The 25,847-nt window shown below is 44.2% G+C and overlaps 1 protein-coding gene across 1 annotated transcript in view; it reads left to right on the forward strand.

Annotated features, from left to right (window-relative positions):
- Positions 1 to 25,833, forward strand: part of mast1b (microtubule associated serine/threonine kinase 1b) — a gene marked incomplete at its 5' end in the record, with an annotated part of 45,167 nt that extends 19,334 nt beyond the window's left edge. The window contains 25 exons of the mRNA XM_084571088.1: positions 4,748 to 4,842; positions 7,015 to 7,090; positions 8,548 to 8,620; positions 9,042 to 9,202; positions 10,208 to 10,283; positions 10,830 to 11,039; positions 11,607 to 11,708; positions 15,532 to 15,664; positions 15,754 to 15,821; positions 16,200 to 16,276; positions 16,362 to 16,570; positions 17,530 to 17,668; positions 17,768 to 17,900; positions 18,698 to 18,863; positions 18,993 to 19,094; positions 20,027 to 20,149; positions 20,649 to 20,758; positions 20,849 to 21,009; positions 21,127 to 21,377; positions 21,473 to 21,697; positions 21,773 to 22,002; positions 22,366 to 22,488; positions 22,577 to 22,710; positions 22,804 to 22,991; positions 23,501 to 25,833. Coding sequence (XP_084427214.1) covers positions 4,748 to 4,842; positions 7,015 to 7,090; positions 8,548 to 8,620; positions 9,042 to 9,202; positions 10,208 to 10,283; positions 10,830 to 11,039; positions 11,607 to 11,708; positions 15,532 to 15,664; positions 15,754 to 15,821; positions 16,200 to 16,276; positions 16,362 to 16,570; positions 17,530 to 17,668; positions 17,768 to 17,900; positions 18,698 to 18,863; positions 18,993 to 19,094; positions 20,027 to 20,149; positions 20,649 to 20,758; positions 20,849 to 21,009; positions 21,127 to 21,377; positions 21,473 to 21,697; positions 21,773 to 22,002; positions 22,366 to 22,488; positions 22,577 to 22,710; positions 22,804 to 22,991; positions 23,501 to 25,092 — 4,957 coding nt within the window. The 3' untranslated portion in view covers positions 25,093 to 25,833. The remainder of the gene's footprint in view (positions 1 to 4,747; positions 4,843 to 7,014; positions 7,091 to 8,547; positions 8,621 to 9,041; positions 9,203 to 10,207; positions 10,284 to 10,829; positions 11,040 to 11,606; positions 11,709 to 15,531; positions 15,665 to 15,753; positions 15,822 to 16,199; positions 16,277 to 16,361; positions 16,571 to 17,529; positions 17,669 to 17,767; positions 17,901 to 18,697; positions 18,864 to 18,992; positions 19,095 to 20,026; positions 20,150 to 20,648; positions 20,759 to 20,848; positions 21,010 to 21,126; positions 21,378 to 21,472; positions 21,698 to 21,772; positions 22,003 to 22,365; positions 22,489 to 22,576; positions 22,711 to 22,803; positions 22,992 to 23,500) is intronic.
- Positions 25,834 to 25,847: the final 14 nt, after the last annotated feature.

Genomic DNA, 25,847 nt, shown 5'->3' on the forward strand with positions numbered 1-25,847 from the left:
CATCAGTTCCCCTCAGATCTCCTTCTCTTTGTCTTTGTATATCACAGTTAGATTTGTGAGGTCTCATACAAATGGGCGGATTGGTTTGATCAATATTAACGGTTCCCCTGCTGTTAGGTAGAAGGAGGAGTGCAGAGGATGAAGGCTCCGGTTTGTCTGGCTTTGTTAGATCCCACTGAACGATACTTCTGTTTATGCATTCTGCAGCACGAACGCATATGCGAGCGTGCACATATGTGTGTAATGGTGGAAAAAAACTGGGTCATGTTTACCTTGTGCGTGGATGACGAGCACCACTGGGAGCTCTCTAAACCTTTCCCTGCATCTAACTCGAGTTTGCAGTCGCCTCATTTTGCTTTCACTTTCTCTTATTTTGCTTTGATGTCATGCTACCATCTTCCTCGCTGCATCATTCATACCTTCACAACGCCCCCCACCCCCATCGCCCTTTCTCGAGCCGCTGGCCAGTACAACCCAGATTTTACAGAGTGCAGTGAAGTGCACTCTCTTTTCCTCTCTTGATCTTGTCTGACCATCCAGCAAGAAACAGGCCCCGGGCTTCGCTCTGAAATTTTTGGGCTTTGCATCAGCTGCAGCTCTGTGGAGTTGCTGGATTTGTGGCGATTACACACCAGTACGTGTCTGCGTGTTTACGCATAAGGCGGCGTCTCAGAATCGAGCCGTACCGAGGAAAATGAAGGCCGAGGGCTTTGTGTTTTTGTGAGTTTTACAGACGGACCTCCTTTGATTTCCTGCAGCAGTAAAAATCCATTAACCAAGAACAGTTGTTGTTTTTTTCCTCTCAGTTTATTTCTTTTTTATACTCCGAAAGAGCAATTATTGAAGCAACGAAAGCCTGAAACTATGCTGAACCGCTTTGAGCATGTACACACACATGCATTCGCTCGGCGAGATGATTGTTATCGCCGGGATCGGCTTCAGGCCAGGATGTGTGTTACAGTGAGATTATCACAGCTTCAGAGACAAAAAGCTTTCGGTGGCTGTCAAGATATAATTGATCCCAATTTGAAAAAAAAAAAAAAACGACAGCAGCTATTGTTCCTGCACTTTAAATCCAACCTATTGGCACATTCGATCAATATCCATAAGGCTAGTTATTTATCTGATTGATCCGGGCCTCCTGTGTGCAGTTAAACCAATGAAACCAGACAGATGAGGCGTAGTCATATTCGTGGCCCTATTGTATTCCTATGCACACATTAAATTTGCTGCTGAGTTGTGTGCATCCTGAGTCACAGTCAGTGGTATTAGCTCATGAGCAGGAAGGCGGCTGGAGTGATTAGCTGCTGGACGAACTCCGACACGCAATCACCTCTCAGCCGCTGGGTCTTTTTTTTTTTTTTTCCTGCTAACTTACTGCACGGATGATGTCTGCACATCCATCGACTAATGGTTAGAGAAGAGGATTGCATCACCAGTTCTGTGTCCATGGCTGAAGTGCCCTTGAGTGAGGAAGCTAAGCCCTAAAACCTGCCCTCTGCTCTCAGTGAGCTCACTACTCACTGTGTGCTCCAATAATACTTAATTATTATTCCTTTATTAAATGGATGGGTTAAAGGCAGAGAACAAATTCCTTGTATTTCGACTATATCAGTTTATTTTTAACATCAGAAAGGTGGTAACCCTTAGCAAAAAGAAGTTTATTCAAGTATACTACAAGTACACTCATCTATATACTACTAGTGTACTAGGTGTATACTTCTAGTCCACATTTTAGTTTATAAAAGTATACTTTAAGTATACCACAAGTACACTCTTCAATATACTATTAGTGTACTAGTTATGTACTTCTAGTCCACGTTTTAGTTTATAAAAGTATACTCTAAGTATACCACAAGTACACTCATCTATATACTGCTAGTGTACTAGGTATATACTTCTAGTCCACATTTTAGTTTATAAAAGTATACTTAAAGTATACTTTAAACGTTCCAATTTAGCCGGAAGAAGTATTAAATTAGTATACTTTCTAGTACACTACATGTACACTCATCTATATACTACTAGTGTACTAGTTATATACTTCTAGTCTACATTTTAGTTTATAAAAGTACACTTAAAGTACACTTTTATATACTTAAAATGTTCCAATTTAGCCAGAAGAAGTATTACATTAGTATACTTTCTAGTACACTACAAGTACATGGTCTGTAGTATACTTACTATACTTATACTTATACTCAAGTATACTTAATAAAATGAACTTCAAGTATACTACTTTTTGCTAAGGGAATTCAACTGGATGATCATTGGGGAGGATGTAGTTTGTGGTGCTGTGCAACTAGATTTGAACTAAATGTGTTTCTGTTATTTAGCCTAGCCCGCTGCCCAAGCTAACAGGAACATGTGTCGGTTCAACACATCTCTAAGCAGGTGTCACGGTTCTTTTTAGCTGCATGTTGTGCCTTTTCATAAAATAATTCATAAACTGGACGATGGACGTAACACGAGTAGTACTTTATATATTCCTGTTTTTTCCATTAGCATTAAAATAGCCACAAAATCTGCACAACAGAGAGTCACGCTAATGATATGCACTCTCTTGCCAAAACATTAGGTACACTAGTGAAAACAGTGCATTCTTATATAACAGTCCTGCACTAAATCTCCCCTTCAAGACTGTTATAATGTTCAGTTTATGTTCAAACTACATCAGACAGCCGGTAATTCAACTGGAATGAATTCAGCACAAAATTTCTTTAATTATTTATGACAGCCTTCAAAATAAAATCTGTTATTTCAAGCAAATGCTGAATACCATAACCTCCATGAACGTCCAGTGACGTTACTTGTGCGTATGGAAGCTTTGAGGGTTTGAGAGTTATAATCTGAGCTTCGTGCAGATCTCTAAAACCACCAAGGTCAGAGCTGAGATCAACCAATAAATAATGACCCAAGGTTTTGGCTCTCCGTGAAAGAGAGAGACACACTGGAGCTTGTTCCAAAATACGCATCATCTCCCCAAGTCATTACAACAGCCTTCAAAAATGAAAAGTTGAACCTTTCTCTGTTATTTTAAACAAATGCTGAAGACCAGAACTTACACGAAGATAAGATTTAGATTCAAGATTCTTGTCAGATACTCCATAACAATGCAGCATCATTAGATAAATATATAAAAACACAATAAAGTGAGATTGTGCATGTGCTTGTGTGTATGTGTGGCAATTCAGCAGGTCAGTATCCTGATGGTTTGTGGATACATGTGTGGGTGCTCCAAAACCTCCTCTCAGGCAGGATACTCTTGACGGTGCACCTGTAAAAGCTGGACACCAGGATACTCTCCAGCTTTTACAGGTGCACCATCGAGAGTATCCTGGCTGGGAACGTCACAACCTGGTATGGCAACTGTACCGCCCTCGGACGCAGAGCACTGCAGAGGGTGGTAAAATCAGCCCAGCGTATTTAGAGCAAGACCAAAGTGGCGAATGAGTGCATTTACACCATAGGTGGTCTCTGGGGTGATGGTGGGTGACCTCAGCTCTGATAAAAGGATGTATTGGATTTGCAGTAGGCTGCAGGCAGACATGAGTCGTGACTCTAGAGGAGGCAGCAGACACATGAGAGTCTACTGCAGTTACATCAGTTTAATGTTGAGTAGGTCAGAACTGGTCTTTCCCGCTCCCATTAAGTGCATTTATATCTGTAGAAGTGTTTCAAACTTTGCCTTTATTAATGCGCTGCATGCACAGCCTCCATCATCCATCTTGGTTTTTATTCGTAAAAATCTTTTGCTCCACTTCCTTTATCTGCGACCTAAACAGATGGGTCACAGCTTTGTTGTTCCTCATCTATGACACAGCCCTGAAAGTGAGTGTGATTTCTCATGTTCATTTGCGTTTCATGGTGGATCGAAGAAGAAGAAGCAGCAGCGAAGGTGTCTGGCTTAAATGTTTCTGTCCGGCTGGCATGTCGTGGGTGTCATTAGCTTTCTGTCAGAGGTTGCGGGTGATGTTTTTTGCGGGAGAGCGCAGACCCTTGCTTATCTGATCTCAGTGAGCTCACGTCACTGCACTGCATTTATGAAAGTGTGTGTCCGTGTATGTGTGTCTTGGCCGTCCCGCTCACATGCGACCCCATGTGACAGCGGGCCAAATGGAGAAGAGAAGGGGCAGCGTAGAGGAGATGGTGCATTTTAGCATTTACTTGTGCAGCTCAAACCGCCACGTTTCCAAAAGAAAAAAGCCTTCAAATTAAATCACGCAGCGAGACTCTGGTCAAATAAAAGCGGGTCTTGTAAGTGCATAAAAAGCTCGGCCACTTAACTACCTAATGGTGTGTGAGTATACGGTGATATCATGTGAAATATGAATGGGTGTGGAGTCCACGGGCAGATTTGAAGTGACTCAGTGTGACTGCTATTAAATTCCCCCAAAGGTAATTAACTGAGGTCACGGTAAAGTGGACGTTTCTGCAAAATATATTTTACGACACACACACATATATATATATTTTTTTTTCTGGTAATCTCATCCTCCCTCCTCCAGCTTTGCCTCGCTCTCCTCGTTTTCTTATCTCGTCTGGGAAGCAGAGGCAGACAGGGATGGATGGCTGGGGAAATTGAATTCTCTAGCATATCTCTGCTCCGTCCTCCTCTCCCGCTCCCGTACATGCAGCCGTGAACATGTTTATTCCCGCACGGCGTTACAGACACAGCCTCAAACACGCCTCTGACGTTCCCTTGAGTTTACATTTGTCACTTTTTTTTTTTTTTTTTTCTCTGCAGCTGTCGCGCGAGCAACAGGAAGAGTCTGATCCTGACGACCACGTCCCCCACGCTGCCTCGCCCGCACTCCCCCCTGCCTCTCCCAGGACACCTTGGTACGTATGTTGCAAGACGCCTGTGATCGTCTGTGAGTCCAGTGAGGAATGTGCAGGCCGGGATTCAGCAGTCCACCTACACCTGAAGGACAAATAAAGGACACTACTTTGAAGACATTCACATTTTAGCCAGAGAAGACAAGATAGTTTAAAGGAGGAGACTGAGCTATTATTCATTCATTCATTCATCTTCTGTACCCGCTTATTCCTGTTAAGGGTCGCGGGGGTCTGCTGGGTGAGAGGCGAGGGTACGCCCTGGACAGGTCGCCAGTCTATCGCAGGGCCAAGACAGACAGACAGACAACCATTCACAGTCACATGCACACCTACGGCCAATTTAGAATCACCAATTAACCTAACCAGCATGTCTTTGGATGGTGGGAGGAAGCCGGAGTACCCGGAGAGAACCCACGCAGACACAGGGAGAACATGCAAACTCCACACAGAAAGGCCCAGTCGGCCCATGGATTCGAACCCAGGACCTACTGAGCTATTATCAGTCATAAATTTTTATGATTTTTTTTTATAAACTTTTACCCCTTCTTATACCATGAGACTTGAGCCTCTGGCTGATAATGGGATGTTAAAGTAACATTTATCAGGGAAAGAATAGTCCAATTTAAAGGTTCCCAGTCAGCCAGGTAAAACAAAGACAACTGGACTTGTAGAGTTTCTTGAAGACGTTTTAACTGAGTCTTCAGTTCTAATAAACTGGTGGAGAGTTGGGCTTGAACAGGAACATCTGTTGAAACTGGCATGACTAGGGTCAAAACTGTTTCCTCCAACTACAGACAAGAATCTGGTCATTAACAGACACTAGTCATGCCAGTTTCAACACCCACAGATGTTCCTTTTTAAACCCCAACCCTCACTTAAGGCTCCTTTAGAGTATTGTGGGACTCGCTCTGTAAAAACGCCACCCAAACGTTAGTCGGCGCTGTGTCTTTTTTGCCAGTCGGGTTAATTTTTGTTTCCACTTCCTGCTTCACTTTCAACAATGACGACAGAAAGTTTTGCACAAATTTTGCCAAAGACGAGTCGTACAAATGTTTGTATCTCTGCACCTCCTCATTTAACCTTTCCTCGATGTGTTCCATCTTTATTGATCCAAAACAATCAATCTGAAAATAGAAAAAGATGGAGAAGCAGCCAAAAATACTAAAGCGGAAACACGCTACTACCAAGCGGACCAATCACGGCTCTTGCGGCCTGCATTGCCGCGGTGCGTATCTTTGGAGGTGCAGGTCAGCTACGGCGTTAGGGTCTGCGTAGGGTCTGCAATGCTCTGCACTGTCACCGTAGCTGGGACATCAAATTGCCAAAGTCTAAACCGCCTTTTAGACGAAACATCTTCTAGAAACTTCAAAAAGTATTCAGAAAATACTTTTTTATTGATTTATACTCTTAGCTCAAGTTATTTCTCTGGTGTCTGGCAGTTATATTTTAAAATAACTCATCTTCTTCTGCAGTGCAGCGGCTTTTATCGAAACCAGTTCTGATTAGAGATTATGACTTTAACTATTAACAAGGGCGTTGAATAAAACAATCTGATAAGTCAAGATATCTGCCTGCAATGAAAACTGCAGAAATTGTTCACACGACGTTATTGGCAATGATGACCACACATCGATTCGTACTTCATTCATATCCTCAAACACTTATTTGAACAAATGTTGTTGTATTTCGTTTGCTGCCTCCTTGTTCCTGTCCCTCCCAGAAACTCCAGCTGATGAGCAAACACGCTCAGAAAGAATGGATTTATTCCAGCCAGAGAGAAATGATCAGATCAAGTGTTCACGTGGTTATTATATTTACACCACCCCTCTTAATCTGATCGAAACTGCCATTTTTATTCTGAGTATTAGTGCCATGAGACACTTTCTCACCCAAAACTCTCTTCAATTCTCCAGTTTGGTTCATTAAACTGTGAAAAAATCTTCCTTTCACAAGTTTTCAAGCCGTCCACAGACCCAAGCGGCACAAACATAAATCTTAATAAATTTAGAAAATCTATAATTCTCTCTTGCGGCCTGGAAATACTCCTCTCTTCAAACCAATATTGAACCGCAGCTCGGCTTTAGCGCCACACTTCACCGGATGTCCTCATTCAATCACATTATAAAAGCCTTTACCACGGTGTCATGACTGTATCCCGTCTTGTTGTCCCAACAGGAAGCAGCCCTCTGGACAGCCCGCGAAACTTCTCTCCCAGCAACCCGGCACACTTCTCGTTCGCCTCCTCCAGAAGGTCAGCGCTTGGTTACGGCTCTACATGTAGTGTGGTGACACCGGACAAACAAAACAAAAAAAAAACGAGGCAGACAGAAGTCAAGTCAGCGTGAGACAAAAGGGGGTGGAGGGAGGAGAAGGAGGAGGAGAGGGAACAAGTGAGCATCGACTGTGAGAGGGCTCACACCTCCTGGAGATCGGGGAGCCTCTCGGTGCACCGCTCAGGCTCTAACAGGCTGACTCATGTGTGACGGGGCCAAGCCATTACATTCACAGTGGCTCTGTGTTTACTCACACTGCTTCCAGGAGGAGGGAGGAGAGTGTTTACACGGTGGTGGATGTGTCTCTACGCCCCAGATTAGGTCTGCTGGTTAGGTTTAATTTTGCAAACATGATGCTGTGAGTGGAGTCCATTTTGGAGAAAGCCTGTTTCCTGTTTCGTCATGGCACCATACCTAATACCCATGCTCCTAAACCAAATCCATACAGCCGCATTCAGAAATCCTCTGGTCTATAAGGAGATTATTATACGTACCAATCTATGAGCAGATTAAGGAAAACAAATTTGATTTTAATGCTCAGACGTGCACATACTTTGAGCCGTGTATTGAAACATTTGATTAAGTTATACACCGATCAGGCATAACATTATGACCACCTTCCTAATATTAGGTCTCCCTTGTGCCTCCGAAACAGTTGTGGCTCTTTAGAGAATGGACATGGGCCTTTTGAGGGTGTCCTGTGGTGTCTGGCAACAGGATGCCATCAAGGAGTGTCATTGCTATGGGGTGGGGGTGCCTGGTCTGGTCTAGGTGGGTGCTACATCCATACAAATGAATGCCAGGTCCAAAAGTTTCCCAGTAGAACACTGAACTGTCACAAGATGGTCAATGTTATTCACTTCTCCTGTCAGTGGTCATAATGTTGTGGCTGATCGGTGTAGATTCTTGTAGATTAGCATATAATATAATATTTTTCAACTTAAATGCTTACATAAAAAGCCAAACTTATAGTCAGGTTGCTGCATTAGACAGGAGCTAGATTTTTCCAGAACCATTTTAAAAGTAGAGATGTTCGTGAAGAAAGATGTTCTTCGCCTCTGCACAGTCAGACACGGCGGCGCGACTGGAGGCTCTCTCTCTCTCAGCCCGGCGCTCCCGTAAATCCTCCGTCCTCGTTCGTCAAATCCATCTGCCTGCCTGTCACCGCGTGACTGAGGAATACAAACCGAATGAGTCTCGGTGCTCCGCTCACTAAGGAAGGCTCCAGGGACGGAGTGGACGTTGTTATAAGTCACTGGTCTGCTCAATGAGTTTTTATGGCGCTGCCGAAATTGAAATGTGTCCGTGTAGTATGTGAAATTAGGTTGTCAGGCTTTGGCAAATTTATTATTTCTGCCTTTAGGATACAAAACTATCCAGCTGATATCAATTATTTATGGAGAAAAAATTAAACGACATTCGTGTTTTCTTGCAGAGCCGACGGACGGCGATGGTCTTTAGCATCTTTGCCGTCTTCTGGTTATGGCACCAACACTCCCAGCTCAACGGTAAATACCTCCACTTCTTTTCCTTTGAAACATATACAACTGTAAAACAAGAGGTACAACTTTATGGAAAAGACAATAAGGTGACGTACAAAACCGCTACAGCAATGGAAAAACTCCACCCTTGGTCCCAGCCTTGGGTCTGACCTTTCCCATTTGTCTGTCACCTGTGATCGATTCTTCAGTTAGAAAAGTTGTGCTGAAGACAAATCAAGCAGAGAGACAGGTCTGACCCTGAGGCTCATTGGACAACTTCATTAACATTTCAGTCCTTGGTTTGTCTTCATGGTGACAACTGGAAACTGTAGCGCACAAGACACTAATAGTTTAGAGCATCAGTTGCATCAGGACGTCATTTGCTGAAGTTTTGTCTGCCAACGCTTCCCCCATGCTTCCACCTCCTCTTCTTCATCTGCTTCCTCAGTCCTCCAGCTCCTCCCAGGAGCGGCTGCACCCCCTGCCCTTCCAGCCCACCATGGATGAGCTCCACTTCTTATCCAAGCACTTTGGCAGCACCGAGAGCATCACGGATGATGACGACGGACGCTCCTCTCCACACATGCGGCCACGCTCCCGCAGTCTCAGGTCAGCAGCAGCAGCAGCTCCCATGAGATTAAAGGGCAGCGTCTGCAGCCCGAGGGCACTATCCTCTTTTTAAAAAGTCGCTCTAAAAGCAGATTTACAGGGCTGCCCCTGGCTCATCTTATTATTGCTTTTATATAACCTCTTCTGCAGTTATCTTGTTTCTAAGATGGACTGTACTGAAGAACACATCTCCTAGAAATAGAGATTGAGTAACACATGATTTCAGCTAGTGTTACTAAGCTTTAGGGACATACAGTGCATCTTCAAGGTTTTGCAGCCTTCAGAGTTTTCTACATTCCTGCGTAAAAATGTACTCAAACTCAAAACACTGGCAAAACCCTGAGACCAGACAAAGAAAATCCAATCAAACAAATGTATTGCAGAAGCAGAACTTCATCTCGTCCGTGAAACATGGGGGTGGTGTCCTTATACGAGCCCCGACGGACCAATGAATTCTGAACTATAGCAGCGGATTCCACAAGAAAATGTCAGGACACGTGTCCGTGAGCTGAATCTTAAGAGAAACTGGGTCACGCAGCAAGACAACGACCCCAAGCACACAAGTCGGTCTACGAAAGGACGGTTCCTGAAGAACAAAAGTAACATTTTGAAACGGCCAAGTCAGAGTCTTGACCTTAATCCAATAGATCTGAACAGTTCATGTGAGGAAACCTGCCAACATCTCAGAACTGAAACGGTTCTGTTCTAAGGAACGGGCTAAAATTCCTCCGAGCCGTTGTAGACGACGGATCAGCAGTTACCAGAAACATTTAGCTGCTGCACAAGGAGGTCACAACAGATACTTAAAACAAGTATAATATCTCTGTTTCATTTATTTGATTGGGTTCTCTTTGTCTACGTTCAGGACTTTTACAGATAAATGGCTTAAATTACAACAACACAAAACTGTCTATATAAAATTGTTCTTCTGTACATTTACCTTCACCCGTCACGTCGTTACCATGAGCCCATGAGTGTTTCATCTCTTCCTGTTTCCCTCTCCAGCCCAGGACGCTCCTCCTCCTGCTACGATAATGAGATAGTCATGATGAACCATGTGTACAAAGAACGTTTTCCAAAGGTAAAACACTCACACACACACAACTGTAAGCCTTAGACTTCCATTTATCCATTTATACTCAATAACTATCAGAGACTCGTTCATGCAAATGTTTTATATCACACATCCCGAGTAATAAAAACGAGCCATGGGGCTGCTAAACCACAACAAACAAGATCATGTGAGCCCCGTTCACTCTGCCAGAGAATATTGTAAATACAGCCACAGCTACGAACAGAGTCTCTTTGTGGGCCGGCGTTGGTATCAAGAGGAAATGGGCTGAAAGCTTCCACAGTGATAAAAATCAAGCCGTAGGAAATTGGGCATTAGAGTTTGGAGTTCATCTGAGGCGAAAGCTCTTTCGGGCTTGTTGTTTTTGTGCAGCAGTAAATCACCAACAAGTGTCTGAGTCACAAACGGAACGGCTTCCTGGCCTTTCTGTCGCACACAAATGGCTCTTCTGGAGAACTTCTGTCTTTTTCTAAACCTAATCTCCGTCGTTCCTCCTTTTCCCTCCGTCTCCCTGTTATTGCTCCCGACCTCTGATGGCACCCGCCCTTTGTTCAGGCCACGGCGCAGATGGAGGGGAGGCTGGCCGAGTTCATCCAGGTTTTCTCGCCTGAAAACGTCCTTCCGCTGGCCGATGGAGTCCTCAGCTTCATCCATCACCAGATAGCCGAGCTGTCCAGAGACTGCCTGGCCAAAGCCCGCGAGGGCCTCATCACGTCTGTCTACTTCTTTGAGCTACAGGAGAATTTGGAAAAGCTGCTGAATGATGTGAGTTAAGACGATATAATGGTGTCACTGCTGGTTACTAGTTACTTAGCATATTATTTAACAAAACTGGTAAATTCCTGAGTATTAGGCAATGCATCTTATTTAAAGAGAGGATTCTTAAGGTAACATCACAACCAAAACACAAACATATCCATGTATCGTCTGCTCGCTGAGATGATTTGACACTGTGAGAGATTACTCACAGATAGGTGCAGCTCAGTTCTCCCTAATTTCTTTTTAACGCTCGATGCCTTCGGTGAGATTCAGATTGGAATGGCTGTGGCAGACGGAGGCTAATTGCGCTCGTGATTTGCCAGAGCAGATAACAGGTATCAGGCGTTTTCATCACAGTCCCCGTTTTGACAGCTTGATTAAATTGCAGGGTTGCCTGGGTTGACTTTGATTACATCTGCTGCGAATTTCGTGATCCGACTTTATCGCGTCTCGCAGCAGTTTGAACACTTGCTCTTCCTTTGTCTCCCTTCTGTCTGACAGAGTTTCTCTCTTCTTTGTGCGACAGATTTTTCTAAATGTTATCCTCTCTCTGTGTCTCTGTCTGTTTGTCAGGCCTATGAGCGCTCAGAGAGCTCTGAGGTCGCCTTCGTCACAGAGTTGGCGAAAAAGCTCCTTATCATCATCTCCCGTCCTGCCAGGCTTTTGGAGTGTCTGGTAAGATCACGCTGTTACTTTTCAGTATTTACCCTCCCCATTGACACAATTCTGCTGCTTCGATCAATCAGACTATCCTCCTGCAGCCCCATTATTCATCGCAGAACATTTCACAGCTAGTGTGACTTAAGGCAAATTGGTTTTCTTTAAATAAACATGAGCACAGATACTCATTTGTTATCCCATTATGAGCATTTAAGCAGCATGATGTATTACACAGCAGGGGTAGAGAATCAAAACAAGCAAGCGCAGTAGTATAAGACTCAGTCCAGTCCGTCTGAAGGCATTTGCATTTAGATTAAAAGTTGCAGCGCCACAGTACAGATAATACCCCATGCTGCTGAGCCGCGTTCCAGTCTGACTCAGGCAGACCATGAATGTGGTGTCATTTGAAGTTGGAGGATGTCTGTCACTGTCTGTTTGACCATAAAGCCCGGTGTGACTGTGTTTCATAACTCAATTTCAATTGTGCAGCCTCTTATGATTCATACTATCTTCCCTCTGTGTTTTTTTTATACCACACTGACGTTTCTGAGTGTGACCTTGAACAAAACAAATTTTATCATATTGCATTACGTTACATTGTGTCACATTATGTTATATTGTGTTATGTTTTACATAGTGCTACATTACATTACATTACATTATACAGTCCCTGACAAAAGTCTTGTCACTTGTCCATTTTGTAGAAACAACAGTTTATAACCTGACTTTTAATTAATCCATTGGTTTTAGAAATGGCTCATATGAAAGCTAAAACCCTCCCAAATTATGTTTGATATACTAAAATAAATTTGCTTCACTGAAGAAAGATTGATCATTTAATGAACACAGAAAGATCAGATTTTGGCAAGACAAAAGTTTTGTCGCCTACAGAAAGTAATGTGAAAATTGAACAAATCATTTACTTCAAATACAAAAATATGATGCATAACATCAGTGAATTAAGTACTGGTGCTGTGAGATCCATATTTAATATCTTGTATGACTTCCATGAGCTTGAAGGACTGCATCCATGCGGTTCGACAATGATTCATACAATTTATTGATGAAGTCATCAGGAATAGCAAAGAAAGCAGTCTTACATGCCTCCCAGAGTTCATCAAGATGCTTTGGTTTCGTCTTCCATGCTTCCTCTTTCATTCTTCCCCAGACATGCTCAATGATGTTCATGTCTGGTGACTGGGCTGGCCAGTCCTGGAGCACCTTGATATTCTTCGCCTTGAGGAACTTTGATGTAGAGATGGAAGTATGCGATGGAGCACCATCCTGCTGCAAAATTTGACCCCTTTTATGGTTGGGAATGTAAGAGGTAGCTAATACTTGATATTTTACGCTATTGATATTGCCTTCCACCCTGCAAATCTCTCGCACACCCCCATACTGGATGTAACCCCAGACCATGATTTTTCCGCCACCAAATTTAACTGTTTTCTGGGTGAATCTCGGATCCATGCGAGCTCCAGTAGGTCTCCTGCAATATTTGCAGCGGCTGTGATGTAATTCAACCGAAGATTCATCTGAGAAATCCACCTTCTGCCACTTTTCCAGCGTCCATCCTTTTAGCAGGCTGTGGGCCTTGGCAAATGCCACACGTTTTTTTAATTGCCTTTTGTTTAGTGCTGGTTTCTGGGCACTGATTCTACCATGGAGGCCATTTCGAGACAGGATTCTACAAACTGTTCTGGTTGACACGGGGACTTGAGGTGACCAGGCCTGGTGGAGCTCTGCTGCCGTGGAAAAGGGGCTGGCCTTGGATTTTCGAGCCAACAAACGGTCCTCCCGAGCAGTTGTCTTGCGGGGTCTGCCGGACCTAGGCTTGTCAAAAACATCTCCAGTCCCTTCAAATCTTTTTCTTATTCTTGTAAGACTGCTTTCTTTGCTATTCCTGATGACTTCATCAATAAATTGTATGAATCATTGTCGAACCGCATGGATGCAGTCCTTCAAGCTCATGGAAGTCATACAAGATATTAAATATGGATCTCACAGCACCAGTACTTAATTCACTGATGTTATGCATCATATTTTTGTATTTGAAGTAAATGATTTGTTCAATTTTCACATTACTTTCTGTAGGCGACAAAACTTTTGTCTTGCCAAAATCTGATCTTTCTGTGTTCATTAAATGATCAATCTTTCTTCAGTGAAGCAAATTTATTTTAGTATATCAAACATAATTTGGGAGGGTTTTAGCTTTCATATGAGCCATTTCTAAAACCAATGGATTAATTAAAAGTCAGGTTATAAACTGTTGTTTCTACAAAATGGATAAGTGACAAGACTTTTGTCAGGGACTGTATTACGTTATGTTATGTTATATTATGCTACATTATGTTACGTTTTGTTATATTGTATTACATTTTATATTACGCTAATTTATGTTACGGTATTGTATTGTATTATGTCATAATATAACAACATTACAAATGTAACATTACGTTACAGTATGTCACGTATGTCAGTACGTTACTTTACGTTACGTTATATTGTGTTACGTTTGATGTAATGCAACGTTATATTATGCTACGTAATTATGTCATATTACATGACATTACTTTATTTTGCTTTGTAGTATGTCATAATATTACAATGTAACATTTGTATGTTGTTACGTTACGTTACGTTACGTCACGTTACGTACGTTACATTATATTTTGTTATATTACATTGCGTTATATTATATGCGTTGCATTAGGTCATATTATGTCACATTACGTCACATTACGTTATTTTGTATTGTATTATGTCATAATATAACAACATTACAAATGTAACATTACATTACAGTATGTCACGTATGTCACGTATGTCAGTACGTTACTTTACGTTATATTGTGTTACGGTTGATGTAATGCTACGTTATATTATGCTACGTAATTATGTCATATTACGTGACATTACGTTATTTTGTTTTGTATTATGTCATAATATTACAATGTAACAATGTTACGTTATGTTACGTTATGTTACGTTACATTTTGTTATATTACATTGCATCTGACATTGTGTTATATTATATTGCGTTGCATTAGGTCATATTTTATCATATTACGTGACATTACATTATTTTGTTTTATTATGTCATAATATAACAACATTACAAATGTAACATTACATTACAGTATGTCACGTGTGTTATTACGTTACTTTACGTTACATTATATTGTGTTATGTTTGATGTAATGCTACGTTATATTATGCTACGTAATTATGTCATATTATGTGACATGACGCTATTTTGTTTTGTATTATGTCATAATATAACAACATTACAAATGTAACACTACATTACATTATGTTATGTATGTTATGTTATATTACGTTACATTATGTTATATTACGTTTTATGCCATGTTACATTACGTTACCTTACTTTGTGTTATATTTTAATCCATCGTAATGAGACATAGCATGACGTCACGTCACATTACGACAGATTAAAACGGAGTCTTCCGATAACAGGTGAGCGTCTGCTTGTTAACAGACTCTAGTTATGCCGGTTTCACCCATACAGTCCCAACTCCTCACTGGTCTTTTAGAACTGAATAATTAATTAATTGTAACCCTTAATTGTCCCGCAATGGGGAAATTTCAGTTCCTGCTGTTTGACCCAGTGGATATTGAGCAGTGGGCTGCTGCCTCTAAGGACTGCGCCCGGGGAGCAATTGGGGGTTAGATGCTTGCTCAGGGCACCTCAGCCATGGACACGGCATTTCCGCTTTTTTGTTTGTTTGTTTGTTTTGGTTAAAGTCATAAATGTAATATTAATGGATGAAATACAACTGACTGTCGGTTTAAGTCTCATGGCTCTGGTCTGCAGGAGTTTAACCCAGAGGAGTTTTACCATCTGCTGGAGGCAGCGGAGGACCACGCCAAGGAAGGTCATCTGATGAAAACGGACATTCCTCGTTACATCATAAGCCAGCTGGGACTGACCAGAGACCTGATTGAAGGTGGGGCAGAGACTCATACATTTGCACGACAGACAGATTTAACATTTTCAAAAATAAAACGACTTTTTTATTTCTATGCTTGTCACCAGACACGGTAAACCTTGATAGCTACGACAGCGAAGGACCAATAACGCCTGAAACTGATGACTCGACAGAGGTAAGAATAATCCCCGGTGTCGTCATTTCTCCGGTGCTCAGTCCTTTTCTTACTTTTTCAGACAGTAAAACGTCTGACCTGCCAAGGTTACTGTTGCTGCTCTCAGTGAAAATGTCTGCTTCATCTGCTAATGACTTGGCATACATACTTCTATCCATCTAGTTTATGCTGAGCTTCTGAAAACGGGATATCCCTCTCCTTAAATCCCTTAAGCATTAGGCACACCTCCAACTGTCAAAATTAAGCTATGTAGACAAAAAAAAAAAAAGAAAATCAAGAAACAGGAAAGAGTGGACACAACTGTAGCAGCTTTCTATTTATGTTTAAATGTGTATTACCGAACATAAAGTTGCACACATTGTGATCATTTATCCACAGGGTAAGATCAGAGCCATGAAACCACCAGGAGAAGCAGATTTCCAGACCATCAAGCTCATCAGTAACGGAGCGTACGGGTGAGTCCAGCTTTAGACGATCCTCTTCATTCTGCCAATGAGGATGTGTTACATGCAACCATATTTGTGCGTCTGTGTGAACCAGCGCTGTTTACTTGGTGCGTCACCTGGAGACGCGCCAGCGATTTGCCATGAAGAAGATTAACAAGCAAAACCTGATCCTGAGGAACCAAATCCAGCAGGCCTTCGTGGAGAGGGACATCCTGACCTTCGCGGAGAACCCCTTCGTTGTATCCATGTTTTGTTCCTTCGAAACCCGTCGGCACCTCTGCATGGTCATGGAGTACGTGGAAGGTGAGGATGTGGAGATGTGCTGTAGATCTTGATGTGTTGGTGTGTGAAGACACGATTCACCAGAGCAGCCTACTGGAGGGGAGGATATTTGTTCCCATGACCAAATAGTACACTGTAAAATCTGTAAGCAACATGATGCAAAAGATTTTTGGCTTTTCTCAGCTTTAGTTTACTGTTATTGACAAGTTTCACAGATTTAGATAAGACTCTTGAGCACATATACTTCGTTTACAGGTTCCCCATCAAGGAAAATGAGTGTTAGTTGCAAGAAGTTTTACATGTGGATGAGTTCAAATTGAGAGCTTCACTACGATCAACAATTTAATTTTTTACAGTGTAAATTTTCTCCATGTGGATGGGGAGCATGGGGAGCTAAACCAGATTTGTATTAAATAGTTTTTGAGACATTTCCCTGCATTTGTGGCACCTGGTGCAAAAATCAAGAGATTGCCAAGCTGACTATATGTTATTGTTTTTAACTGAACCAAAATTTTATGTTTATCCATGCCAAAATTGTTAAGATATTTAAAGGAGAACTACCGCTTTTTACAACGTGGACCATATAATACGATCTTTTACTCACCCATATAACTTTGGTGTCATTTTTAGTCATTCGGAAGATATTAAGCTCCAGCGGAGCGCCGCGTATATCCATATAGTGGGAGTGACTGGGGCACCGAAACGCAGCCTCTAAATAACGCATTATCTGGTGCGAAACCCGTTCATTTCACCAATATTTTGTTATGATACGCTAGCGCTATTCCCCGTTGAGTTGTGAATCAACAGCACTAGATCACTAGTATCATATATATATATACAGTAACGATAAAACCATAATATATTGTGAATGGGATTGTTTGTGAGTGAATATTGTTGATTATTTTATGCATGTTTGTATTTTGTTAGCGCCGCTGTGATGGCGATTTCTCAATATCATCAAATATGAATATCCTTGTCAGGTGGGGACTGTGCCACTCTGCTGAAGAACATCGGGGCCCTGCCTGTAGAAATGGCACGCATGTACTTCGCAGAGACGGTGCTAGCGCTGGAGTACTTGCACAACTACGGCATTGTGCACCGCGACCTGAAGCCTGACAAGTAAGATGTATTCACTTTCCACCAAACTGTTCTTTTAAAACATTAAATAAATGCTTGTATCATTGAAATTTACTTTTTTCTTTTTGTTCCTGCTCTCAGCCTCCTGATTACGTCAATGGGCCACATCAAACTTACTGACTTTGGCCTGTCTAAGATGGGTCTGATGAGTCTGACCACCAACCTGTATGAAGGACACATAGAGAAGGATACTCGGGAGTTTTTGGATAAACAGGTAAAGACAACATGAATCTAATTACAGTAGACTCTTGTCAGTTTAAAGAACCTCCAACAAGGGACTTGAATATAATATTGGAAGTAGATTGATAAGACTAGTAAATTTCAACATGAAATATCCTTTGATGTCTTCATTTCTATGCAAAGATATTCCCTGACATTGTGCAGCAGGCATAGCTGAAGCATAACAAAATGAGACAGTTGGCAGCACAATAGGCCAGTGTCTCCTCAGTTATTATAATAATTTCTCTTTTAGGTAAGGCTTATTTTTCTCAGGCTTTTCATTCGGCGCTCATGCTTTGAATCCGAAGCCGTCAGAAAAGTCTGTTAGCATTCCGTGCATGGCCATCTGCACATGAAAAACGCTCACCGGGCCTTTCATCTTGTCTTGGCATCTCTGCAGCGATCTACTTGGCTGTGAATAAATACGCATGCTGCATTCACGCTCGGGATTGACTCACTTTGCAGTTGTGTAATTTTAAAGGGCCTCTGTGTAGGAACAAGTGACACCTAGTGGTGAGGGTGCAGATTGCAACCAGATTAATTCTCTGTAACGGTTCAAGTCCTGATCTAGAGATATGACAGCCTCAGTGGAAGATGACCAACTCCTTTAATTTAAACAAAACATAACAATTCATAGTTGGTAAATCTAATACACTGGACCTTTCAATGGTGAATACGACTGAGTTAGATGTGATAAATTACGATTGCAACAGTCGCACATACTTGTAATCAGGACAGGTTTGCAAGTCACAGAAACTGAGATCTTAAATCAAGTGTTGCTTTTGCTTGTAGGTTTGTGGAACTCCGGAGTATATCGCCCCAGAGGTTATTCTTCGGCAAGGTTACGGGAAGCCGGTGGACTGGTGGGCGATGGGCATCATCCTGTATGAGTTCCTGGTGGGCTGCGTGCCGTTCTTTGGAGACACTCCAGAGGAGCTGTTTGGCCAGGTCATTACAGGTGAGGGTTCATAAGTGTCTTCATACTCTTCATTGCTAATAAATGAACCAAGCATTTTGTCTTACACCACTGCTCGCACTAACGTGTTCCCTAATGCCCTCCTCTCTCTGTCTCTGCTTCATCTGGAAGACGACATTGTGTGGCCAGAGGGGGATGAGGCTCTCCCTGTTGATGCACAACACCTCATCTCCTCCCTCCTGCAGACAAACTCCCTGGTTCGACTCGGCACAGGTTAGTCGCCCTAAGCCCTAGGCCCTAGGCTCTAGGCCCATCAGATGAACTCCTGTACACCTTTATAAACATTTACTCCATAATTTCTCCACTTACTTCTTGGGAAGTGGTTGAATTTGTACATACAAATACTTCCATGGTTGTTATGCGTCTGGTAACCCTGATACAAGGTGAAAAAATACTTTTGCACACAACTGGATAGTCCTCCAACGGACCAGAGCTGTTTGACGGCTAGTTGACGCCAAACTATTCGATTGGCCTTGCAGATCTTTGCCGGAGCCTAGTCAGTTCCCAACGGAAAGACTCCAGGCCAACTTTCCACCACAAAATAATTGTGGCCGGGGAAGTTGGTCTTACAAAATACTGCGCTTGGGTACAGTTTTGATTGAAGTTGTACCTTGAAATTGTTGGTAAAAGATCGGACTAATCGGTATAAAACTCACCCAATGATTTCTTATGTTTATTTTCTTAAATATGTTCCAATTTGTACAAATTTACAATAAACACAGTGCAATATGTACTAGTCTAAAAAAAAAAAGACGATGAAAGGCAGAATGGCCCAAAATCTCAAAATTCACCAATGCATGAAAGAAATTTGTACTTTTAATACTTTTACTTGGGTAACATTTTTGTGCAGGGCTTTCATTTAATCCATCTAAAATTAGTTTAAGCACAGATAAGATCTTAATACTTCCTCCACTTCCACTATTCACAGTACCCCGTGGGTACACCTACCCCTGATTATGAATCACTGACCTAGAACTGTCATCCTGCACTTTGGCTCACAGTTTCAGTTTACCCACATGAGTCAACTCCCATCTTCCTCAAAATGAGTCGACATGCCGCGGGGCTGCAGTTTTCACCTGTCTGTCTTTCCCCTCCTCTCCATCTCCGTGCGTGCTCCCGTCTCCGTCCATTCCTCTGCCCTCCAGGTGGTGCGTTTGAAGTGAAGCAGCACTCGTTCTTCACAGAGGTGGACTGGAACAGCCTGCTGAGGCAGAAGGCAGAGTTCATCCCTCACCTCGAGTCAGAGGAAGACACCAGTTATTTTGACAGTAAGTCCACGTCTCGGGGATGCAGGATTCTCGGGGAAACTTTGATCCCGAGCAGGGGCGACAGAGCCTTAGTCATCTTCTGAATCATCTTCACCGCCGTCATTAAGGCCGTGTTCAGACCTCGCATTAACATTCGTCCTGGGCAATCAGATCACAAGTAACGAGTCTCAATGCCTGTGTTCACATTTGGCGTTAACATGCGTCTACAGCCAGTCATCACCATCATTTGGTGCGCAGTAGAATACTTTAACAGCGGCTGTCTCTAATGGATCTCTACTGCTGTTTCAGAACCATGAACAGTGCTGTTTTATGTGTGATCTGATACCTCAGGACGGATGTTAATGCAAGTTCTGGATGTATATCTTTAGGATAACTGGTGGAAATGCAGAAAGTTATTAGTAAAATTCACATTTCTACACTTCAAACTGTCAACGACCCACTGTTGACTGTATTCGCTCCGGTTTTAAAGCCATGATGTCTTGCTTCATCTCATCTCTAGCCCGCTCCGAGCGCTACCATCACGTGCATTCGTACGACGAGGACGACACCAATGACGACGAGCCTGTGGAGATTCATCGCTTCTCATCCTGCTCACCTCGCTTCAGCAAGGTCAGGACCAGACGGCTGTATTAAAAAAAAAAAATCTTTGCTCATCAGCCCACGCAGTCTTTGCCAAAAATTTGTTTTGTGCATCCGTAGGTGTACAGCAGCATGGAGCATCTGTCTCAGGTGGAGCATAAACCCCACACCGTGACTCTCCGGGAGCACAAGGTCCCCCGGGAGGATCGAGTGGCCAAGAGAGAAAGTCTGGGAAGTGTCACCCTCAGAGACAAGAGCTGGAGGACTGGCTCACCTGAAATGTGAGTGCAGGGATGACTGAACAAACAGAGCTGCCTATTCAGTTATCAACTACCTTTGATTGAGCTTATGTACAAAAGCTTCATTTCAAAGTTCGACTTGCTTTGATGCTTTTTCAGGAAGCGCTTGTCCTGCTCTGAGTCCTCCTTCATGGAGGGCGACTCCAGCCAGCCGGCTGGGGCCCGAAGACGCTTCTCCGCTCTCATGGATACGTACCGCATGGCCTCCCCTCTGGAGTTGGACTCTGAGTTGCCTGTACCGGGAAAGCAACCTGCAGTGAAGATGAGAGGAACTTCCCTGGAGGGAGCCACCCCTTCTCAAGGCGACCTGAGGACGCTTCTTAAAGATGGTAACGGCCATACAGCTGGAGGTAAGCAGGGACGAGGCGGCATGTCGTCATTAATTATTTGAAAACAGCGGACATGAAGAGCTTCTGTTTACTCTCTTATCTCTGTCGTATCACAGATAAACTTTTGAGACCCGCTGATGCGTCATTGCCTCTGCCGGCCAGTGCTGCCGTCCTGGGGCCTCCAGACCCGCAGGTGTCCCGCGGGGCCACCACAGACCTTGTCCTGCGAAGAGTTCGACACCACCAGCTCTCAGCTGAGGGAGAAAAACTTAGCTCACGACCTGGAACCAAAGTTATCAAATCTGCCTCTGCCACCGCCCTGTCTGTCATCATTCCTGCAGGTAAGGACGCGTCTCATATAACAAGATAGAAATAAATCCTGCATTGCAACCTCATCATCATCGCTCTCTCCTCAGTGGAGCAACACGCCGCCTCCCCTCTGGCGAGTCCCATGTCTCCCCGCTCCCTCTCGTCCAACCCCTCGTCTCGGGACTCGTCCCCCAGCCGAGACTACTCCCCCATGGTCAACGTCCTGCGTTCTCCGATCACCATCCACCGCTCCGGGAAAAAGTATGGTTTCACTCTCCGAGCGATCAGAGTCTACATGGGAGACAGCGACATTTACAGCGTGCATCACATGGTCTGGGTGAGAGAGCGGAGCTGACGCCGATGACTGAAACATGTTTCCACTACTTATTTGTGCAGCAGCTTCAAGCTTTGCATCAAATTGTGTAAAACGAAATTGCAAGGAGTCATTATTACAGAGTGGCCTGTAAACATGGGCATACCATTAACAGGAACCTATGAATAGGTATTGTTTGCCCACAAATAAGTGTTTAATTGCCTCAGTTTTTTATTTTACTGCAGCTCCATAAAAATCTGCCTGAAAATGAGCAAAAATTAAAAGTGCCGTGGACCAAGTACAGACCCCTGTGGAATGCCGTCAGTCAATTTGAATGGGAATCTGTCTAAATGGTCAAATCGGTGACATTATCTGTTTTAACCGCAGCATGTGGAGGACGGAGGTCCCGCTCAAGATGCTGGACTTAGCGCTGGCGACCTCATCACTCATGTGAACGGGGAGTCGGTCCACGGTCTGGTCCACACGGAGGTGGTGGAGCTCATCCTGAAGGTGAGAAGCTTTTGATCTGCCTGAAATTAAAAAAACGAGATGAAATCGATCTCTAAAATGTTAAACGTAAATCTTTTGTCGTTTTCAGAGCGGGAACAAGGTGACCGTTACAACGACGCCCTTTGAGAACACCTCCATAAAAGTGGGTCCTGCTCGCAAGTCGAGCTATAAAGCCAAGATGGCGCGGCGCAGCAAGAGGGCAGGAGCCAAGGAGGGGCAAGAGTGCGTTGCTGCAAAGCAAAACATTTATATGCACCTCTTTAGTTTTTGGTTGCATTTACTCTCTTCATTGTTGTGTGTTTTTTTGTCTTACAGTAAGAAGCGCAACTCCCTGTTCAGGAAAATCACCAAACAGTCCAACCTCCTTCACACCAGCCGCAGCCTCTCCTCTTTAAATCGCTCCCTGTCTTCTGGAGACAGCCTCCCCGGCTCCCCCACCCACAGCATCTCCGCCCGCTCGCCCACTCAGAGCTACCGCTCCGCTCTCGAATCCCCTCACCTGGGTTAGTGTGGAAGGCCCACGAGTGCCGTGCATGTTGTCAACTAGAGTCACGTCCCGCCCGTCTTTGAAGTTAAATTCAACAGCCAGAAATTAATAATTGGTGTTATTAAAGGCTTTTATAAAAGGCTCTCACTTTTTGAAGGAGCGCTTTGAAGCAGTTTTTAATTTTGGCATGTAATTAGCCGCGTCGTGAAAGGAGCAGATGAGCAAACATGAACATCAAGTGTGCAGGATTTTAAAATGTTTTTTAAAAAATCTGCTTTGTCGATTCTTAAATGAGGAAGGAAATGATACTGAATGTTTTTTACAAGGTGACACAAATAGATGGATAAACAGCTGTGTTTCACTTCCGTCTCTGGTTGGAATATATAACCACACCTTTAGTTCACTTCTGCAAGAAAAGTTGTTTTCTGGAAAGCACCTGTGTCAGATTAAATTCCCGGCGCCACAGAAAGACGACGTTGACATATTGTGATTTAACCCAGTTAAATTTTCCTCCTCTCTCCTCAGGCACTTCATCCCAGAGCAGCTCCCCGGCGTCCAGCACTCCCAACTCCCCGGCCGCCTCCCACCACATGAGGCCCAGCTCCCTCCACGGCCTTTCCCCCAAACTTCACCGCCAGTACCGCTCTGCGCGCTGCAAATCTGCCGGCAACATCCCTCTGTCCCCGCTGGCTCACACCCCGTCCCCGACCACTTCCTCTCCCCCGCCTCTCTCCGGCCACACCGTCGGGAGTTCCAACACCACCCAGATGTTTCCCGCCAAGCTGCACTCCTCGCCTCCCGTCGCCCGCCCTCGCCCCAAGAGCGCTGAGCCTCCCAGGTCCCCTTTGCTGCAGAGGGTGCAGTCGTCGGAGAAGCTTGGGGCGCCGATCCTGCCTTCCTCCTCCTCCTCGTCATCGTCGCCTTCTCCTCTCACGGGAGGGGTGTCACTACGTAAGCATAGCCTGGAGGTGACGCACGGGGACTATAGGAGAGATTCTTTTCACTGTGAGCACAGTCTGCAAAGTCTGCTAGAGATAGAAGGAGAGAACGGACCTCCTCCTCCGTCTCCTTCGTCGTCTTCCTCTCCGTCTCCTCCCATGGGAGGTGAGATTGGAGGTCTGAAGCCCGTGAGGAGGCTGGGAAGGCAGGAGTCACCGCTCAGCCGTGACACACTTCTAACAGGAAGGGAGAAAGACGCCCAGACCGCGACGTCTGAGCCGACTGGATCGCACACTGAGAGCACCGCTCCTAAAGCGGACTCTAAGCCCAGCGTTGTTGATAAGAGTAAAACAGCATCCTCAGCTGAGGTCGTGAAGAGAAATGGAACAGAGATAAAGTCCAGTGTCTCACCTGCAGAGATCAAACCCAGTCCTGGGAGCAAAACTCCAGATGCTGAGGCGACAGTCTCAAAGAGTAAACCCAGCGAGAAGGTCACAGCCGCGTCAAAGAGCCTGCAGCAACAAGACAGCAAACAGCAGAGTGCACAAACAGACAGCAGACCTGCGACTAAAGCTCCAGAGAAGACTGAGGAGAAAGCGAAAAGCTCTGCGAGTTGTGACAAGGGTAGTTTACAGAAATCATCGTCTACAGAGCAGCCCAAGCAACGCAAAGGCTCGGAGACGGCGGAGAAAGGAGGCCTCGGTGGCAGCGAGAAAACAACCGACACAACCAAAGTCAAAGGACCTGCACCTCCAGTCCCGACCCACGGCACGGCCAAACATAAAGAGGAGAAGCCAACAAGCAGCCTCAGAGGTGCCAAGGAGGAGAGGGCGCACCTGGAGGTCCTGGAGGAGAATCCCACGTCGCCCTCGTCTAATGCAGCCTCCCCCTGCTCGGGCAAGGCGCGCCCCATGTCTCCTGGGGACAAATCCAGCTTCGTCACTCAGCTCACAAGTGTGGCCAAAACGGTGCTCGGGCCAATGAAAGGGGCGTCGCAAGAGGGAGGCAAGGTCAAGGACACCCCCAAGTCGGGTGAGGAGAGGCGGGGGAATGCAGCAGGAAGAGCGGAGCCTTCGACCGGGGGCGTCCGCCGGGGGGCTCAGACTTCAGCCTCGACCAGCGCCGGCGCAGTCCCGTCCGATAAAGGAAGCAGCCGGAGCTCCAAGCATCACTCATGATGCAAGGAAGAGCGAGACTCTCCCGTGTAATGCCTTTTTTTTTTTTAACTGTAGCGTCATTCTGACATATCATGACTTTGAATGAAGAGGAGACAGAAATGCCTGCAGAAGAAAAAACAAACAAAACAAAAAAAACCACCAAATATGTAGACGATTAAGAACAAAGATGCATCAGCTACTGTTGGAAAATGTGTGCACATGGTGTCATAATGTAGACCTGTGTATGTGCCGTATGTCCATCACCACGTGTTGTGTGTACATAATGCATGTCCGACACTGAAGACAAAAGAATATTTAAAAAGAAAAATATACAGCAGACCTTAATGTAGAAAACACTGTGAACAACTTTTTCGACTGAACACAAACTTTGAAATGAGTCACATTTCAGATCAGCTCCAGTGCCATCGTTTAGTTCGGTACAACGCTCCTCAGTTGGTGAAAGGGGATCGGGCACGGGAAAGGGTTTTTCTATTTAGTAGCGTCCCGAAGAATATAACAAATAAAGGCTGGACGAAGATGTGGAGAATGCTGGAAATGGAGGTTTGTTTCGGATCTGTTTAAGGGCTGAATCTCTGTGGGATTAAAAGACGCAGATTAACTTGCACAGGGACAATATGCAATGTGCTAATGATGCCACTTTTTTTCTTTTTTCTTTTTGGGGTGGTGTCCCCAATTCCTAAGTTTACATTGTGCTCTCGAGAAGAAGAAGAAGAAGAAGAAGCAAAAACAAGGGGGTGAGGGTTGCAATAAAGGCA

Source organism: Chelon labrosus, assembly GCF_963514085.1.
Source record: "Chelon labrosus genome assembly, chromosome: 21".
In the NCBI taxonomy this organism is placed as follows: Eukaryota; Metazoa; Chordata; class Actinopteri; order Mugiliformes; family Mugilidae; genus Chelon; species Chelon labrosus.